At 40.7% G+C, this 21,002-nt stretch overlaps 1 protein-coding gene across 1 annotated transcript in view; it reads right to left on the bottom strand.

The window, feature by feature from the left end:
• Positions 1-21,002, bottom strand: part of bcas3 (BCAS3 microtubule associated cell migration factor) — a 326,574-nt gene that overhangs the window by 19,079 nt on the left and 286,493 nt on the right. The window contains exon 23 of the mRNA XM_078246922.1: positions 16,683-16,859. Coding sequence (XP_078103048.1) covers positions 16,683-16,859 — 177 coding nt within the window. The remainder of the gene's footprint in view (positions 1-16,682; positions 16,860-21,002) is intronic.

Consider the following 21,002-nt stretch of genomic DNA (forward strand, 5'->3'; position numbering starts at 1 on the left):
TTTCCCATCGAGCGGGGCTCGCGACAGGGATGCCTGCTTTCCCCCATGCTGTTTGTAATCTCTCTTGAGCCGTTAGCCCAAGCCATAAGGCAAAATAAAATCTGTAATGTCCAGATTAAATCCAATAGCAGCTCAATATCATTATTTGCAGATGATATTGTGTCGTACATCTCTGATCTTGGGGACTCTATTCCAAAAATTCTTAAGATCTTCAACAAATTTGGCTCAATCTCCGGCTATAAAATTAACTGGAATAAATCTAATCTTCTTTTATTGAACAACAGGCATGCAACATCAGCCATTAGTGTACACGCATCGCTAGAGCGAGTTGTCCAGGACAACTATGAAACTATATTAAGTAATGTTCAAAGGGATCTGGCCAATTGGTCTGTGCTTCCGGCATCACTACGGTCCAGGATTGCTGTTGTTAAAATGAACATAGTTCCCCGTGTGAAGTACAATGATCCCCTTACCCCCAACAATAACTTTCTGGAATGAATTGATATTGATACTTTAATTCGGCAGTATATTTGGAACAATAAACAACCTAGGCTAAAATACTCTACCCTGCAACGTACCACAAACACGGGAGGCCTGGCACTCCCCAACCTTAAAATATATCACAGAGCCTTTCAACTACGGGCCCTCAAAGTGTGGATGGACCCCTCATCTACAGTTCCATGGAGAAAAATAGGGCAAAACCTCACAGGAAGTCTAAGACTGCAAGACCTTGCCTTTGCAAGTGTGTGTCCAAAAAAGTGTATGCTTACCTATGGCCCTATCACACCAACTTTAAACAGGTGAAGGAGCTACTACGCTACAACAATAAGTGGCATTTGAATACCCCAATATGGCACAATACACACTTAATGTCTGGTAACAAACCATTTGCTTGTAAGCAGTGGAGTGACAGAGGTATTTATACTTTAGACCAGCTATTCAATGAGAAAGGTATGTTGAGTTTTGAAGACCTGAGAGCTAGTTTTGAGGTCCCCAGGACATCCTTCTACTTTTATCTTAGCTTAAGATCAGCCCTAAAATGTTATGGAGTGCCATGGGGAAACAGTCTTGAGGCGCACCCAGTCATTAAATGGTTTGTTGATTTTCCTGTGAGAGGATTAGTGTCCAAGATTTATGCTAAACTGATGAAAAGTATCCATAGGAGAACCAATAGTGAAGAAATGGGAGCGAGAGCTGAGCCCTGAGGGGAACGCAATTAATTGGGAGACAGTTTGGGACAACATTTTCCACTGTTCCAAGAACCCAAATCACCAGTATATCCACTTCAACATATGTCATAGGACATATTGGACTCCTCAGAAGAGATACGTCTCTAAAGTCATTCCCACTCCCTATTGTTGTATACGTCTGTCAACCTGAACAAACTGGAACTTTCCTGCGGTCTGGGAGTGTGAACAGGTGCATGAGTCTGGAATAAAACAACATCAATAATATCTGATGTGATAGGATGTCGAATTCCTACTGACCCAATTGTTTTGTTACTTAATGACAACTCTAAATTACACCTGCTTGGGAGACAGATGAAAATTTGGCTAGCCGGCTCAACTGCAACCAAGAAAATTATAGCTCAATGCTGGCTCCCCCCTCACTTGCTTTGTATAAAACAGTGATTGGCGTATTTTCTAGACATAGTTATGCTTGAGCTCTCTACAGCAAGGATTAACAAAGCCAAATTATCAATCAGCCAAATTATCAATCAGCTTATGGGAAAGCGCAGAAGCACAAATATCAGACTTAATGACCTCAACCCCACAAGAATTAGAGGAGAGTGATTAGGTAAGGTGTTGTTTCTGTTTGTTTGTTTGTTTTGTTTTCCTCGAGACCGCAGAGGGTGGGGGGTGGGAGAGGGTTTTAGTTCTTGTTCAATTTGTGTTTCTCTGTTCTGTGCACCATCTGATATTACCTGTCACACATTGTGGAATTTGTTATGTACGTCTGAAGGTGCTAATAAAAAGTTGATCATAAAAAAAAAAACATAAGTCTACGTCAAAAGTGCAACCACTGGTTCACCGGGAGTAAATGTATTCAATGTTGGTTCTTCCACTGAGTGCATCAACAAGACATTATTTGGTTGATATATTGGCAATGGATTATAACAGGCTCATGTTCACCAACTGCTCTTGGGTCAAATACAATCTCATGCTTGTTATTCACATTTCGAAAATCATATGGTTACCATCACACTAGTGCACAATATTGTCATTTAAGACAAAATAGGATGAAGGTCTGGGAACCAGACAAATCTGTGAGCTCATATTTTTTAAATAGATATACATCTGGTCTCTCTCTTGTTCAGACGGATTTCCAGCCAACTTGGCCAATCACAACCAGTTATCTAATTTGGTGATTGTTTGAGATGATGCCTGACAACTGACAGGGACACTAGGGCTAGCATAAACCTAGATTAGTAAAGAGGAACACCATTAAGGCATTTTAGAAAACAAGCAAGATGGCTGCAGCTGATGTGGAACTTTCTATTAAAGTGCTATCTTCAACTTCTGATGACAAAAACAGCAACACTCGTTTACAGATATGTACACCATCACAGCTCATCTCTGCACTCTGTAGTCTGTTTACATTTGTCCATTACTCAGCTCTACATCACGTTTCGTTGCTCTGATTGGTTGTAGGTCTATCCAATTGCATCAGAGGCATTTTAGACTGTATAAAAGGAGTGGATGTGATTATTTTGAAGAAGACTCAAAACTAGCGATTGGCACCATAAACTCATTAGGAAAATGTTTACTGAGGTAATAAACCAAGTGATAAGTAGGGTCATTTTCTAATAGACTTGTATTCAATCGGACATCTTTTTGCAACCAGCAACATTTGCGATTTGGTCTGGTGATGTCAGGCTGAGGAAGGACTAGTGCCTTTGTGCAAAAAGCTAAGAATTGCAATGTCATCTAAGAAGTTAATATTGTATTTCCTGTGCAATTGTTTATCTACAACTTAAAATAAGATCACCATGTGTGCTCTGTAACTTTACACCATATAGTCCAAACTCCAAACCACTCAAGCATCACACAATGGAAGTCACTAGTATCAGCTGGAGCGACAGTTTGGAGAAAATGGCCTGGATGCAGTTTGAGTGACGGGTCACAGATCACGGCGAGTTATTTGCTCTAGTCAGTGGAGCGACAGAAGCAACAGCGACAAGTGTTTGTGCTGCATGCTGCTGCCGCCGCCGACGGTGGTGAAGCAGATTGGATGAAGCGGATCGCCCTCAGCCACGAGTCCATTTCTGATGCTCTACACAAAGTGTGTCTCTATCCCTCTTGTTGTCTGACCGAGCCAAAACAGACGCGGGAACAGGGCTTTAAAAAGTAAGTCCCACCACTCTCACCATTTCTTTTTTTCTTTCTCGCCATAATTCTCTCTCACTCTGCTTTCACTTGCCCTCCTTTTCTGTGAACCCTTACAGCCCCTTGTGTGTGTGTGTGTGTGTCTCCCTTGAGCGAGCTGTTAAGTGCAGTCTCCAAAAAACTCCACAAAAGCCCATTTGCAGTCAGCTAGAGCGCCACACACACACAACATCCACACAAGCTCAGAGTGACACTAACACGCATAGACACACATATACACACAAATAATTCACACACTGAGACCCTCACACATGTAGACATGCACACTTTTCACACTTCCCTCTAGGCAAACGAGGCAGAGTGGCAGAGGCGAGGCTGGGATAAATGATACAATGATATCCAGGCCTGACTTGTTAGTGGAGTTGAAAGAGAGGATGAGGAGGTGGAGGATGAAGAGGAGGAGGGGCGAGCGGTGGCAGCTCTGAATACAGGAATTATTCTTCATCGTCTCACACTGTCGCCGCATATTACGCTCAAACTCTCGCCTGGCAATGTGGAGAGAGAGAGAGAGAGAGAGAGAGAGAGAGGTTGGGAGGGGGGCGCTGAAGGGCAGATATAATGACCACACTCTGCTTTCACACTCGTCGTCTCTTCTCTCAGCACCATACTCTCCGGCCTCAGCTAGCTTCGCTTTCCCTTTTCTGTTCTTTCACTCAGTCCCTGACGTCTTCTTCCCCCCCCCTTCCTCCCTGCGTTTGTTCTTTCTGTCTGTCACGGCAGTGCTGAGTAGCTTTCAGGGAGAGAGTGTACTCATTTGCTCTCTCTCTCGCTTTCTTCTCTCTTTGGTTAAAGCGAGGGGACAACATGGCCCTCTGGGCATGTCACAAAATGATTAACTAATAGCTTTGAGTTAGTCAAGTATCCAAATGGTGTGTCCGCGTGTGTGGTCCATTGCGTGAGTTTTTCAGTCTGTACATTGGGCTGGCTATTGAGATCATAGCCACAGTTATGCTTTGTACAATATACAATGTACTTACACGGAAGCTGCGAGAAAGCCGGTAGCTAAAGACTGGCCATATTTACATTGTTTACAATGTTAGACAGTGAAAGACTTCAATGGATGGTTGGAGTCACATTTAGAGAAGGCATGTCTGATTCATTATTTATCCAGCCAGCTTTCTGAACAGACTGGAAGGACTTGGAGTTCATGACAAATCAGACTGGCATGTTGAAAACCTAAACTATTACATTCAGTTTGCTTGAGGAAACCAAAAGCAGACACATTCAGCTCTCCAATGTCTTTGCCTTGTCTTCCACTGGAAAGCATTTCTCACTGATGTCCTGTAAATTAATCTCTACCAGTCTCTGTTAAACCACAACAGGTTAGTGACCTTATGATGGAGCTTTAGCCAAGTTCATATAAACCCTGTGTGTGTATATGTGGGGGAGGCACAATTCGTATCCGCATTTGTGATATGTCAAAAATGAGACCAAATCTAATGTACCCACAGGTCAGAGATTAAAGCAAAACCCTGTTCAAATTGAATAATTCAGAAACTTAATTAAGCGCTGACTCATAAATGATAAAAATGATAGATTAAATGCTATAGCCTTCACAGTCACCAGATCTCAACCCAACTGAACACCTATAGGAAGTTTTGGAGCAACTTGTGACAGCTCTCTTCACCAACATCGTCAATACACCAAATATCTTTTGGAAGAATGCTGTTCATCCCTCCAGTAGAGTTCCACTCACTTGAAAAATATATGAGGAATAGCACTGAAGCTGTTCTGGAGGTTTGTGGCAGACAACTTACTAAGACACTTTGTGATGGTTAATCCTATCCCTTCAACCAACTGTATTTCAATGGGGCTTCATCACCGACGGATAACATGGATCAACTCAAATCAAGTCATCTAAAAATGCAACCAACTTGCAAAAGCAAAAACATACGGTAGGAAATAAATTGCCTCCCAACTTCAGTTTTTTTTCATTAGAATGAAGACATGTTGATATTAACTGTATCTGCAACACATGCATTGTCATTTATTTTCTTACAATGTTTGTTGTTGGTGAATAAAGCATGAATAATGTTTCTTATAGTCATGCTTAGCCAACTCAAAGCACATCCTTAAAGTTTTCAGAAACATTGTCCTAAATACTGACTTGAGTTGTAGTAAGAATATTGAGCAGGTTGATCTACAACACTGAAAATGTTATGATGTACTTGGTTAAGTTGCCAATGATCAAAGCTGAATTCGATATAAGTTTTAAAGAAACCATTTGCCTTCTTATGACACCAAATAATTATACAGGCTTGCATGCATGCTACTCCCATTGGTGTGTGTGACTATATGATTATGTGTGTATGTGTAGAACTGAAGCCAGCAGACGTCTGTACGGATTTATAGGAAAAGGACTTCCAAGCCAGTACACCACCCCCGCCCCTCATCCCTGTGTGTTGTTGCTCTTATGATAGGTATCAGTGTACTAAAACAAGACTGAATAGCAGAGAAACCAGTCAGTCGGCAGGAAGGATAATAGCCTGACTTTGTGTGAAAGGAGTACGCGGCCAATTCAAATACAGGATGTATTGTACAACCATTAAATCACACAGCTGTCTGAACAGGCGTGCTGTCTAGTTTCCATGTTTCCTTAATAGACCAGTTAATGAGGTTCTCTTTGGAATGATTTATATAATAGCAAAACTAAGGGAGGCTATTCATATTTATTTTTTTAATAGAAAAAAAATCACATGTTCTTTTACTATACAGCTTGTTTGCATGGCTTCAGGCTTCAAAGGAGCTCATGAACACAAATCAGCTACTTTATTGTAGAGTGACAAGAAAAGCATACTGATACCATCTTCAAAGCATAGTTCAAGCTATTGTAAGATTGTCTGAATGGTAACGCTATCAGTAATCAGATTACATCTGCTCAGCTCTATATAACATATTTAAAATATTTAATTAAAGGACATTATCTATAGGTTAAAGTTTAGCCGTCTTATTATGAACAATGCTAGTGGTTATCCGTTACTGAGCACTGTTTATAATAATTATGGACTATGGGTTTCTGACATACTTTTCCCTGAATGTGTTGGATAATCCAAATTGGATAGACAAATATAAACCTCCTTTGAACTGTAACAAGAATATACAGTATATGTATTTAACTGTACGTATGCGGTTTCGGTTAGCTAGAGGGTGTGCATTATTTTCAGATAGCGTAGTCAACATGGGTCTAAATCAATAGTCATAGCTGAGGACTATTAGGCTTTGGTTTTTCCTGCTTGTTGAAGTAGACTAATGACAATTTCAAAGAAAGATGTTGCCAACATAAAGTCTACAATTAAAGTATGTATTCCCCAAAATACAAAATGCTGGTAAGTGGCCATGGTACTGTACAACTGGGATACTTCAGTCTGACCCATGTGGTTATGGAAAATAATGCACTTTGCTTGGCATTGGGGTATGATTAGTCTGTGCCATACATTACTTATACAATATACAATAACACTGTGGGTGTCAGGGTGGGTGTGAGGCCCTGACAAAATGGAATTGAATCTAAGTACACTGCACATAGCTAATCTAGCATAGATTCAATAGTAGGGCACAAATACAGTTGGACCCTGAAATCATATGTGCTTAGTGTGAACTATATATGCCTAACAACAGCATTATGCCTACTTTACACAGTATGACACACAGCTTAAACAACATAAAACACAGCTAAGGCAGTGTAACAAGAACCTAACAGCGTGAAAAACCAGCAGCGTTGTGTATGTTGAATGCAGAATGACGGTGCAGGCCCCTTGAGGTGTGAGGCACTGCATGGCTGTACTGTTCACACACCAGACCAGAAACACGCCAGGGAAATCACCTGAAATTCAAAGTCTACGTCATATGCCAATAGAAAAGTCTCCTGCCATAAATGTCCAAAGCAGACTGTGGAAGGTTCTTCGCACTGTGATTTAAGAAAAGGTAGAAAAATGACTTTCCCTACATGGGTGTATTCTTATTACTCTGACTAGAAATGATCAAGACGTTGACCTTCTGGGGTGAAAAAGCTCACCATTACAGGTGAAATGATAACAGCAGCAGTTTTCAAATCAGTCCCTCACACTTAGAGTATACCGAGATACATTATCCAGGTTGTTTTGAAGACAAATCTGGACATTTGACAGAAAAATAATGAACCAATTACTGCCCACAGGGACTAATAACTAAAGCAATTATGGTGCTTTAGAAATGAGTAACAGTAATGAGTAATGTATTGCATTTTTCCAGTCAGGGCCTCAACATTGGTTAGATGCATACGGTAGATTACAGGCTCTTAGCATAGTCCAGTGGCATTAAAACATTAAAGCACTATATTTGATAGGTTATTGTAACATACAGTTCACGTTCATCAAATGGAAAAAGAAAAACACTTGGTCCAAATGGAAAAATAGCATGCAACTAAAGCACAATGCTGTCTAGTGTAATATTGATTAGTAAATGGGGTGAGAGAGATAAGCAACATTATGCCATCTCTTTAAGATAGTTTTACACCAAGTGCTAAAACTAACATGCTCACATATGTTCACAATAACGTATGCATGTTAATACACACAGCTCTGTGTAAGAGAGGAAACCCCCAATCTACACCAAGAAATTACATCAATACATATTTCCTATTTCAAACTTTATCGTTTATACATTTTGCACACACATGCTACACACACACACACACACACACACACACACACAGAGCAGCATATGGCAACAGAGCTTTTCTTTGAAGCGATAACATCAGAAGTGTAGTGGAACCCTCCCTAAGCTGACCTACAGTATGTCACCAAGCCAGAAGTCTACAGTCAAGGCTCCAGGAGCAAATAACCAATTATTAAGTCAGGGTGCCTGTTTGGACGACTGCCTGCTAGCTTATAAATAACAAGAACCCTTTAAGAGGTAGTGCATTAAAACACACACACACACACACGCACGCGTGTATATAAGTATATATTCGACCATATGTAGAAATTAGGTAGTTGATAGAAACACATATCCATCAACACATGCGTGCACACAAACCTAAATAATTGCAAACACTTGTACATACATTCACACAAGTAGACCCTGCATGCATATCCTTCGTACACATGTATGTAAAGGGTATAGCTAATAAAATACAGGCCCACACAAACACTGACACACTTGCATATACAGTACATTTGCACACACACACACACACACACACACACACACACACACACACACACACACACACACGCGGTTGTACTGTATGTGCGTGTATGAATGCTTGAAGCTTCACAGACACGTGAACTCCACAAAAATATATAATAAATTGCTGGAATTAATACAATCAACACATCCACACTCTTGTACACGCACATATGCAGACAAACGGAGAGAAATGCTCTCAAACCTTTGGTGCTGATAAGGCTCCCCTAAATATTTGTCTTAAGTCGAGCATTGAGAGAGCCAGCAGAGTTCTGTGCTGTTCAGACAGTCTTACTATTATTTCTATTATTATTGTTATAATTATTACTCCCAGTTTCTTTGAGTTGGGATCCAACAAACAGAGCTGGTTATGACCCAGTGGGTGTGGGTGGTCCCCAGCACCCTTAACTCGTCAATCAACCAAACTAAACCCAACACATACACTGCTCAGTACAGCTAAATGAAAAACAAACAAAGCACTGTTGGCACCACAGGTACGGGGCATTTAACCTAAACCATTATCCAGTTTCACTCTAGGAGTTGTGATGATACTAGGAGTCAGATTGTCAGCCCATATCAGGACAATCCCGGTAAAACTCCAAGATGCACAAGAATACATTTCTGAGACATACTATTAATACCAGAATAGATATAGGCTTGCTAAACATGGGATCTAAATTATTAAGACATTTGTATTGCTACCTGAAATTTAACACAGTAAAGTCATGCAGGAACCAAAATTAACAAACATCCTCAAACAGCAAATGAGTGGAGTAAGAAAAAGGCAGCAAATTCAATTTCAAGAACCATTACGTTCTTTATTTAGATGTCTATTCCATGTTGAAATTACTTGTACATGTTAAAATACAGCTGAGTAACAACACACTCGCATAGGCACAAACAGCCAGGGTGTTTGTGCTGCTACGAGTGTGTTGTTATTCAGCTCTATTTTAACATGTACAACTAATTTCAACATGGAACAGACATCTAAATAAAGGCTTTTAAACTTTTTGCCAGAAGAGTGCCTTGGACCTTTCTTCTTTTTTGAACTTTTGTGTTCCCTTGCAAAGAGCACCTTTATTATTTGTTTAACCTTCCGAGCACTCCAGACCTTTTCTCTTCTAACCATTAAGTTCTGTTTTGTTAAAGTTGATGGGATGTATATTGTACTTCTAACCCTGTTCTGGATCAATATAGTGTTAAGGCAACTAAAAGAAACCCTTCAGAAACTGTACTTCCAGTTTGCATTCTGTCCAGATTGAAACACTTCATCTTTACCAGCGTAGTTTTGTTAACAGAAAATAAAATGAAAACACGGGATTTAATTGACCGACCTAAAGGCACCAGTTTAAAGTCACACAATATATTAAAATAACTGACTTGATTGAATGACCAATTGTGATGCACTACACAGGAGACATTTTGCCCTTACATATAATGATTTAAAATTCATTTGTGGTGCTCAAAGCGTTAAAAAACTCAGCAGCATCAGTGTTCAATAATAACGTCCCAGGTTTTTTTCTTTGCTAGTTGCAAAAGTAATAGAAACACTGCACGCCCAGATGGAGTAGCTAAGTGGGGTTGACGGACCATTTACCTCGCATACAGATAGGTCTTGGCAGGGGGTGATGTAGGACACACAGAATTCACTTACAGTAGTTCAAAGTAATATACCCACAAAAAGCATAAAACAGCCTATAAAGTTACATCACTATCATTTATCTTCTTTTTGCCGAATGAAATAAGGTATTAAAGCACCTGTGAATACCCTGGATATATTGATTTGCCGAATTCATTTAGCATATATTGGCATCAAAATTCCAAAATTGGCTGTTTGTATATGAAAGTCTGATATGTACAGTATATATTCTTTCCATTCACCCAAACAGATAGAACTGCCACAGAACACTTTATTTACATATGGCTTTTATTTTTGCCAGACAATGCATCCGTAGCTCTAACTCTATAAAAAAATTCAAATATGAGCCCATATTAATTAAATGTTGGCCTAATGTAGACTGTCCTGTAAGTCATAGTTACAAAGTGAATATGCTAAAAACATAAATCAGAGACAAATACCCAATCAGCTGTTTTCTGTGGCTAAATATCATGACACTAAAGTGATTCAACTTGTCATGGAACGGTTAACATTTCCTGCTGTAAACACATGGTGTCTGGAATCTCTTTCCTTGGAAAACTCCTCTGATGCACAGTATATGACACCACTATAAGCACTCCGCAGTAAAGACGGAGTCAAAATAAAAATACCTTACCATTAAAAAAATGTTATATTGTGAAATGACAGGATGCAAGTAAACGGACATAGAAAGTGCCATTGTTCTTAAGCTGTTCTGAGATACACCAAGTCGTGTTGAGCAGTAGTCCACTCTCCATATGGCTTCAATGGAATTTATGTTGGACAGGCACCAATAAGCCAAATCTAGTTAGCAACATTATATCATTGGAGCCAAATCTAATTTCAGCCCCAGTATGTTTTAGTCGTCAGTGACTCTCTAAGTATCTATCCCCTCCTCTTCTTCATGTTCTGTTCTCTCTCTCCCTCTGTCCATCTCTCTATGTGAGTGTCACCTGCCCTCCGAGCTGGCGACGCTGGGTCTCGGCCTTAGCGTGAGAGCCCCATTACCCTGACTGGAGGCTTTGTTTTCCCTGTGAATCTGTGAGCGAGTGTGTCCGTGTGTCTGCGTGGTGCGTGTGTGTGTGTGTGTGTGCTGGAGGAGAATGTCAGAGAGACGGTGATTTGTTACATCAGTGAGCATTCCAGCTCCGAGATACTCTGAGTAGACACATAGAGAGGGAAAAAATGTGTTGTTTGTTGCTGTCTTTCTATCCAAATCTATTTTTGTAAATTATTATACCACAAATTGTTTTTGAGATGAGAAAACTGTGATAAATAGCATTGGTATTGCATAAATAATGACATAGACTCAGTTGAAACTGATTGTATATAAAAGTTTGAAAGGTTTGCAGAGAATTCACTCAACAGTTGTGTGGAAACATATGACAGAGAAATAGATGAGGGGATTGTGTGTATAGGTGAGGTAAGAGAGAGAGAGAGAGAGAGAGAGAGAGAGAGAGAGTGTGTGTGTGTGTGTGTGTGGGTGGGTGGGTGTGGGTGTGTGTGCATGCATGTGTGTGTTTGCAATCAGGTTCAAGGTCTATGTTAGCAGCTCCACTGTTCTGTGTGTTTCTAAGCACTGGGGCCACAGCTCCATGGAGCAAATGGAGACACTGAGCAAGATACCATCTGCCTTTGCCCATCTCATGCACGTACAGCAACTGTAAATAATTAATTGAATGTCACAACTCTGGCAAAACAAATCTCACTTTAACTCAGGGAGGAGCGTATCATGTGTGGATCATACTGTATGCTGGCCGGCATGACATGTCGACTGTTGCTTTGCTCAAATAGAAAGCCACAGGAAATCAGATCTTCAGAGTCAGGGCCAAGAAAACATTATTCGTAAATCCTGTGCAGGAATACCACAATGAATAAAAAAAAATGAATTAAATGCCTGGTGCTCCACATCACTGCTTCATTTATTCATCCATAGCTTGAGGTCTGGGGTGTGAAGATGGACAGGGCTTTTATCATTAGTAATGTTTTAGAATAGGAGGTCTTACCTTGGTGTGGTCAGATTTAATCTGGAAGTTGACAGTTGACTTGAGGTCAACGTACAGACAACAAAAGAAATAGTCATAGATTTTAGCAGAAATAAAATAACAGTTCTTCCTTTAAAGATCAATGGTGAATTAGTTGAGGGGGTCTCAACCTATACATATCTGGGAGTTGAATTGATCATAAACTGATTTTTAATGTCTGTGCACAGAATTTTAAGAAACTGCAACAGAGGATGTTCTTTCTTAGAAAGCTGAATCAATTCAAATGTTTTATAAATCTGTTCTGCAGTGTTCTCTCATTTGGCTTAATCTGCACTTTTAGAAACATGCGAGTTCAAAAACATAAGAAATTACAGAGAATGATCAAGACAGCTAGCAGGATCACTGGGGTTGACTAGGCGTTAGTCTCACATTGCCAGACCTTCCTGCACAGCGCTGCGGAGGAGGGTGCCTCTGCAAAATAGCCTCGGGAAGAAACTTGTTTTGGTGGAAAGTGTGCATTCAAAGGTTGTTTCAGTCGTGCAACAGAAAACTCAGATTGGACAGATAGTGTAGCTAGCTGTCAGGATTTCTCAGAAATTGACCGGAGTTTAAAATTCCAACACAAAGAAAGCGGAAGGTGATGGACATCTGGCCGAAATGAAAGACATCCGGCGGAATTTCCGGCGGCACCTGAACAATCCCGGAAGTGGAACATCGTGGATATAGACTAACCAGGTGTCTGCAGCTCAGCTGTTCAGTGAGCTGATTCTAAAAAAGACAGACCAGAACCTCAATGATCCTGCTCATCCTCTCCATCTCAAATTCAGAAGCAGTAGCCGGTCAAACGGTAGATTTCTGCAGGAATCCAGCAAATCATTTGTGCCTACAGTAATTAGACTGCACAAGGAAAGACTGAAACTGGTGTTTGGCACCTTAACTGCATCTTTGCACAATAATGCAACTCACTGGCATTTTAAGTTCTCTTTCATCACTGTGAATATTGCACTTTATATACTATTTTTATTGTTGGTTATGAAATGCTAATTGTTTTAGTGTTTTATGTATGTGTTGTATATTGAACTGTGCATACTGACCATATTTTAAAGTGTTGTGTGTCTTTTTCTTTTAAGGAGATGTGTAAGACCACATTAATTTCCCCTTGCGGGATAATAAAGTTTACTTTGACTGTCTGTGTTTTTTTGGCTGTAGACAGCTAATAGATAAGTTCCCTGTCCACCCTGTGGGACTGAGTATGACTCAGACTCAATTTGCTGCCCCTACGGCACATCTATATCTTTTGCTCTGATTTGGACTTAATTTGATGTTTTAAAAAATATTTTACATTCTGTTTTACTACAGTTCATTCCCCACCCATAATTTACACAAAAAAGTTAATCGTTCAATTCAATCCGGCTTTTTTGAAATATATATATTCATCATTTTATTTTTAAATTATGTTACTTGTACATGCCTCTCAATACACTTTATGGTCACCTTTTATAATATGTTGGTGTTTAGTAGCTTTTTTATCATGTTTGACTTTTATATAGATGTCCATAATGTATTCCATCCAAATCATCTATGCATCTGTTCTTACTTCTGCTGCTATGACACTTTAATTTCCCTGTGTGCATCAATAAGGCCTTATTTTTTGTTAATTTTTTTATGTTTTATGTTATCTTAACTTATGTGGTAATTCATTTTTTCCCTTCAAGTGATTTGCTTCTCTTAATAAGCAGTTTTCACATGAACTGTTTAGGATTTCTTTAATTTAAAGATTTTGGTTTACAATTGTACTGTAACAGTCTCTAAAACAGCATTCAGACCACCATGAGACACTGAAACCTGGGATAACGGTCATATATATTCCTGTAGAATCGGACCGAAATGTCTCGTTAGAAGTACTATATGTCAAGGTTCAGGTCAGGTCAGTTCATCCAAATTACAAAAAAACATTTTCTCACTTACCCTTAGTGGGATCTAGCCATGCAGATAGTTTTGTTTTATTTGTCCCGGATTTTAGATATATGTCTCTAAGACTTCGGCCTCCACTCCAAAGCAAGTGAATGGCATTTTATTTGTGGCGCTAACAGCATTGGGATATGACATTGAAAAAGACAACAGCAACTTTCTGTCCAGGATAAGTGTCACCGTGACTGTCATTAATCCCTGACACACACCGAAAACAACAGTTTTTATAGAGACCATTTATTTAATAGAAAGTGGGTCCAGTGAAGTGTTGACAGAGAGATGGGAGATCTTTAGATCTGGGCAAAGAAAAATCTAAACTACGATATCTGCATGGCTGGATACCACTAAAGGTAAGTGAGAAAATGCAGTATGTTTTTTTTTTTTTTTTAATTGAGGTGAAGCAACCCTTTAAGCTCTTCCTGTAGAACCATTAATAAGGATTAGTTCTTTAATAAACATGTCATCAAACAAACTGTACCCATCCTTCATACTGTAACCGAAAGGGACAATGCTGACCCAAGCAGGTCCTTTTTTCCCCATAAAATCCCAACTCCTGACAATCTATGGCACTCTCCTCCATACAGCAGACTCAGGGACATTTCCTATGTTGCAGTGCAGAAGTGCTGCACTATTAGATTAGCCTAAAGAGACTGAAGCCTCTCTGCCTGTATGAATGGATGGAGGAACCAACAAGTCCATCAAATTCCCTGTGGATGATGTCTTCAGCACAGCTCAAGGCGCAGGAAAGAGTGTGTGTGTGTGTGTGTGTGTCATGGCTGTATTTTGATGTAATGTGATCAGTAATGAATTTTGTGGGGGGGTGTGATGCGATGGTGGGGGGGGACACAAGAACAAGAGGCGACTGACTACTAGTGTCCGGGAGTCTCTCAAATGTAATCTAATGAAGAAACACAGAGAGGGTGGGGGTGGGGGGCAGCAGTTAAAAAAAAGAGAGAGAGAGGCTACAAATGAGGTTAAGTCCTAACGGAGAGAGAGAGAGGGGGGGGGGGAACTGGACCGGGTATGGCTGGGGATGGGGGGGGATGATAGTCAATGCTAAATCCATTAGGGCCTTGTGACCCCCCCCAACCCCAACACCCTCCCCACCACACCCCTGTGGCTGAGTAACCCCCCTCATACACACACACACACACACACACACACACACACACACACACACACATAAATCAAAGGAACTCTTGTTCACTTAAGGAGGGGGGAACGAGAAAGAGAGAGCACTGCCACTTCCTAAACGAGTTAACCATTTGGACTGTCAGGGCCAACGGCATGTCTGCTGCACACACACACATACACACAAGGACGGACGCACACACACAAAGACAGGAAGCCTCAAAGTAAAGAAAGGCATGTGCAGAAATGTCAAAACCTAGAACACGCACACACGCACACACACACACACACACACACACACACACACACACACACACACACACACACACACACAACCAGAACATCCTAGTAGTGGTGAGCTAATCCATCGTCGACCTGGCAGCACTGTATACTGGGTAATGCCACACTGAGGAAGTCAGGCTACCTAACAAGACACTAGCTGCCTGCACTGGCCACATTTATAATGAGATTTATTGAAGCTACCGAGCAGAATTTCAGGAGCAGGGCCACACCTCCACCGCGCTTTTTCCGGCATTCCTAAAAATAAATAAATAAATACCTTATAAATCTTTCCTTCCTCCTCTCCGTAGGGTCCGAACTGTGTCTATCATGCCTGGGTGCTACAGCGTATTCCCTACCGAAGCTTCCCCACAAGGCAGTCAGCAAACAAACAAACTACAAGCAACGTCACGCTTTGCACACCAATCATTGTTCGTTAATAAATTCTTCAAACATATCTGCTTGATGGTGTGGTCCTTTCTATTGAATAAGGAATTATCAGAAGAACAAAAACAGTGACCCAGATCACCAATGTGTTTTTTTGTGTTTGAAAGTATTCACACTGCTACAAGATCTAATAGTAAAATCACCATTCTCAGGTGCATAAAGCATCTTAAGAAAATATTTTGCTTTAAAGTTGCACAAATGTATGTACGTTAAATCACATCTTTTGGACATTCCTTAAAGATTTACAGCTTTTTATTACTCACAGACATTTCTACGGCTCTAAAGAATTCATTCAAGTCTGATTTCTGTTGCACAAACATCCTTAGAAAGAAGAATATGCCAAAATAGTTGAGGTACTCTCAGCGGGGACTTTTTTATGGATGTACAGACTGAAAATGTATCAAGAACAATGTGCGAAATCGGGTAAAACTCCAGGTGCTTTATCTTATTTTTTGTTGCTCCAGACTGAACCACATTTTTAGATCAGTATGATTATTTTCACAAAAAAGAAATCTTTTTCAATAACCACACTGTAAAAAGTTTGGATTAATCTAGATTGGAATAATCTGAAGAGGAGCAACGTCACTGTGGCAATATCAAATAGGAAAATACAAGTTTTATGGAAGTGGACTTAACATATGTTCATGTGAAGTGTTTGTGTGTTGTTCATTCTCTACTGACCTGTAGCAGATCCTACTATATCCCTGGAGGGGGACTCAGACATGGCATCGGCCAGTCTCTCCCGGAGGCCTTCGTCGCTAGCGTCTGCTGAGCCAACGTTGTGCCGTGGCACGCCGAAACTCTCCGGCCAGCTACCACACACTTCCAGCAGGGTCACACCACGCCCGTCAAACGGACCTGCATGCAAAAATCAAACACAGGGTTAAGACTCATTTGATCCCCAAATAGATTAAGGTGTGCAGCAATATTTGCAGTTGTACCAATTGTCCAATAATAAGCTGATTCACAGAATCGGTATCTGGGTCGATCCAGACAATTGGACTGAATCAAATATATAAAGCCTGATCCATTTCTGATTCTATGATTGCCACCTTAGGTGCATGATATGAATTGAGCGATGCAATCAGAAGAACTTTGGGTTAAACCAGTGGTGGAGCTAAGTACATTTACTCAAGTAATGTACTTAAGTTCAAATACTTGTACTTTTCTTGAGTAAACTTTATTTACTTCTATTCCACTACACCTCAGAAGCAAATAATGTACATTCTATTCCACTACATTTGTCCGACAGCTATAGTTACTTCTTTATTTTGAGATACACACACTCACACACACACACACACACACACACACACACACACACACACACACACACACACACACACACACCAAACAACTTGTAAGCACAACACAATCTTCATGCCTGTCAAATCAAATCCACGCAGACCTACACTTCGCCTTAATCTTTTCTCCTTTCTGTCTACTGTAATTTCTGCAATCAGAGAGATCTTGTGCTTTGGAGCCAGAGAGTCTGCAACCTGTTTCTCTTTCTCTGTGTGTGTGTGTGTGTGTGTGTGTGTGTGTGTGTGTGTGTGTGTGTGTGAGAGAGTGACAAGCCTACCCACTAAAACAACTGGTTTATTCTATTAGTGTGTTCATTTGAATTGGTCACTGTGCCTGCCAGCACTAGGAGGTGATAAAGGCTGAAAGGGATGATTTAGAAGTGATGTAAATAAAATGCTCCTGTGACTCAGCACACTAAAAAACAACGATACAAACACATGACCTCATGGCTTTAATTTCTGCTCATCATCATTATCATCATCATCATCAGTCCAATTCTGCATATCAGCGTCTCTCTTCTTGTTACCACGCAGATAAATATGTGACAGACATTGGGGCACAGAAAATGACTGAGAAACAAACACACAATCTTCATAATATCATTTTGACAATAACATGCATCCAGTACAGATGTGGAACTGGGACATATTTAGGGCGGCCACCTTTTCAATTTAGTTTGGAGTGAGATTCGGTACCAGGGAAGTCATGCATTTTATGAGTAGACTGGGTCTGTGCCATTAACCCACCACAGGGGTCAGTGGGTCATTATTCCTTAAGGAATTTTGTTTAAAAGGTTCAGCAGCCAAATTCTCAAATGTAAGGCATTTATAGATGAAAAGCCACATCAATAATCATGGTCAATGATGAATACTTATGGTTGATACTTGCCAACCTCCAGACATAATATTCTTAAATTTGTAGCAGAGCTTTGTTGCACAAAGTTCAAATAATCACAGTATTGTACAATAATAAATCTAAAAGAACCTTGAAAGATCATGTAGAATCTGAATGACATGACTCATATGACTGTCAACTTCCCTAACATGACATTAATTGCCTCATCAACAAGTTATCAAGTGCTTGGCCCAAATGATAAATGCTAAAAGCATTTTTTAAACTTGTTGAAAAAACTTGAAAGGACACGTGTTATATTCTTACCTCATCTAAACTATCTCTCTCTCTCTCTCTCTCTCTCTCTCAGACAAGTGGACACACACACACACACACACACACGCACGCACACACAGGAATGTTTCTCTAGTGGTCTTGTGGGTATCAGCAAAACCCCAGTGAGAAGGCAGACAGGATGACTTCAAAGGAAAAAGTACAAAAGAGGACAGAAGAGCTCCTCTTTTCCTGGAAAGACAAGCATCCATGTGTCTGTATCTCTGTGTGCATGCTGGAAATACAGAATACACGGATGGACATACAGTACAGTAGATTGAGGCTGACTGGTAACTACACAAGATGAATAGGTTAAAGTATTCAGTTTCTGGCTAGACTAAGGGTGCTTTCACTTCCGTAGTTCGGTTTATTTGGTCCGGATCAAGGGCAAAGAATTATACATTGTAGCATTTTTTCAGCTGTTTCGGTTTCTTTTCACACCACACTGTTTGCTCTGGTCCGAATCAGTTGATGAATTGGTGGAACAAACTGCAGGACTGCACGAAATGCAACAACACAAGTCACGTGAAAACATTCACATCATTGGCCAAATGTGTCTTTGAACGTATTTACTAAACTGCTCTTCGACTGGTCAAAATTAAAAGTGCAGTAGGTAAGCCTTATAAAACGAACTTTCTGTCATATTTGCTGAAACTGACCCTATGTTCCAGTAGAACTACATGAAGCAGGTCATTTAAAACAAAATCTGACTCCTCTGGCACCACCTACAAAAACTAAAATCCACCACTCCCTGTTCAGATGCACCAATCAGGGCCAGGGGGGGGGGGTGTCTAACTGCGTATCAATCACTGCTCATGCACACGCATTCATTCTCCCTTGTGGGGGGAGGGGTTTAGGAGACCGTTATGGGCTTTAGCGGAAAGGGGGGAGGGACTGAGAAGTTGTCTATGTTAAAAAATGTTGGCTAAGTGCTGGATCTTCACAATCCTACCTACAGCACCTTTAATATGTGGGAAAATTCCAACGGAACTACTGGGAAAAAAGCAAAGAGAGGAGAAGAAGCCAGCAGACAACGCGTGGCTTTTGTAAGTCCTACTCTGGAGAGACAACTGCACAGGTTGAAAGTAGCCCTGGTCATCATAGCACAGCGTAGTTGACTATGGCAGCTGGTTTAGTCCAAAAATGTGCAGTTCTTCCAGCAGTTGGGTCTGTTCGAGGTCAGATCATGTTCACTTTACAAATGAACCGCTCCAGAGTTTGTTTGAAAGCGTACCTTGTTTGGTCTGCTGTTGGTGCACATCTGAGTGCGATTTCCGCATTCACACCTGCCCAAATGAACCGCACCAAGGGGGAAAACAAACTCTAGTGCGATTCAACTGAACTAAATGAGGCAGGTGTGAAAGCCTCTTAAAACATCAGAGAAAGAATTGATGAATGTTTCATTCATAATCATTTATACTATAGCAAATAATTGAAATCACGTTATTGCAATGAATGCCATGAGAGCCTGATTGGAATGTGCTTAAATCCTACCATTCTACAAGTCCACCCACATACTAAGACTTGTGTGGGTAGCTTTGAAAAGGTTGATTTAATGGCATTTAAAAATATATAGGCATGTAAAACCTCTGTGAAATTGTCAGCTGGAGGTTTTAGCGCATTGTATGTTCATAAGCAAAGAGCCACACTTCACTCGGTAACCCTAAGCTATGCTGTCCAGATGGACCTTTACAGCTACAAAATTCAATTCAGCCTTTACAAAAACACACATATACACACACATCCAGCATTAAATCAACTATTGTGCAGGACATAATAACATCATATCACCTCGAAGGCACAGGACTGTTGTTTTAAACACACGCACACACGCACACACGCACACGCACACACACACACACACACACACACACACACACACACACACACACACACACACACCTAACAGGCTCTCATGGCCGGCTTTGATGGAGGGCCTGCTGGCACTAAAGGGGAATCCTTTGAAAAATCAATCCAACACACACACACACACGGCTGCTTCTGAAGTGCAGCAAAGTTATCAGGAAGCTAAGCCACTGTGTGTGTGAGAGTGAGTGTGTGTGTTTGTATGCTTTTGGAGGTTGGTCAGTGTTATCACAGTAGGGAGCATGGAGGCCCGTGCAGGCTCTTGCCCCAGCATTAGCACCTGTCACCGGCCTGCGGCAGGACTGAGATTGGCCAGGCCTCAGGGTATGTACACACACACACACACAGAAACACACATAAACACACACACACACACACACACACACACACACACAGTAGTCTGCTCCCTGATAGCCGGTGAGCTAGGCAGATCAAAGGTTTTGACAGCGGTGGCTTTTCTGGATGATAAGAGCTTGGCAGAAGGTTAGGAAGAGCTTTACGTTTATCAGACCAGGCTTTGACCAATATGGTTATTTGAAGGCCGATACTGATAGTTTAAGACTGAAACTACCGTTTGCTGATAGTTGGGTTAATGCTCGGCTCTGTTTTATTATGGAAAATAGTTTAAATTTATGATCAGTCTTTCCTGGAGAAAAGCAAGACATT

The sequence above is a fragment of the Sander vitreus genome, chromosome 3, assembly GCF_031162955.1.
Source record: "Sander vitreus isolate 19-12246 chromosome 3, sanVit1, whole genome shotgun sequence".
Classification (NCBI taxonomy): Eukaryota; Metazoa; Chordata; class Actinopteri; order Perciformes; family Percidae; genus Sander; species Sander vitreus.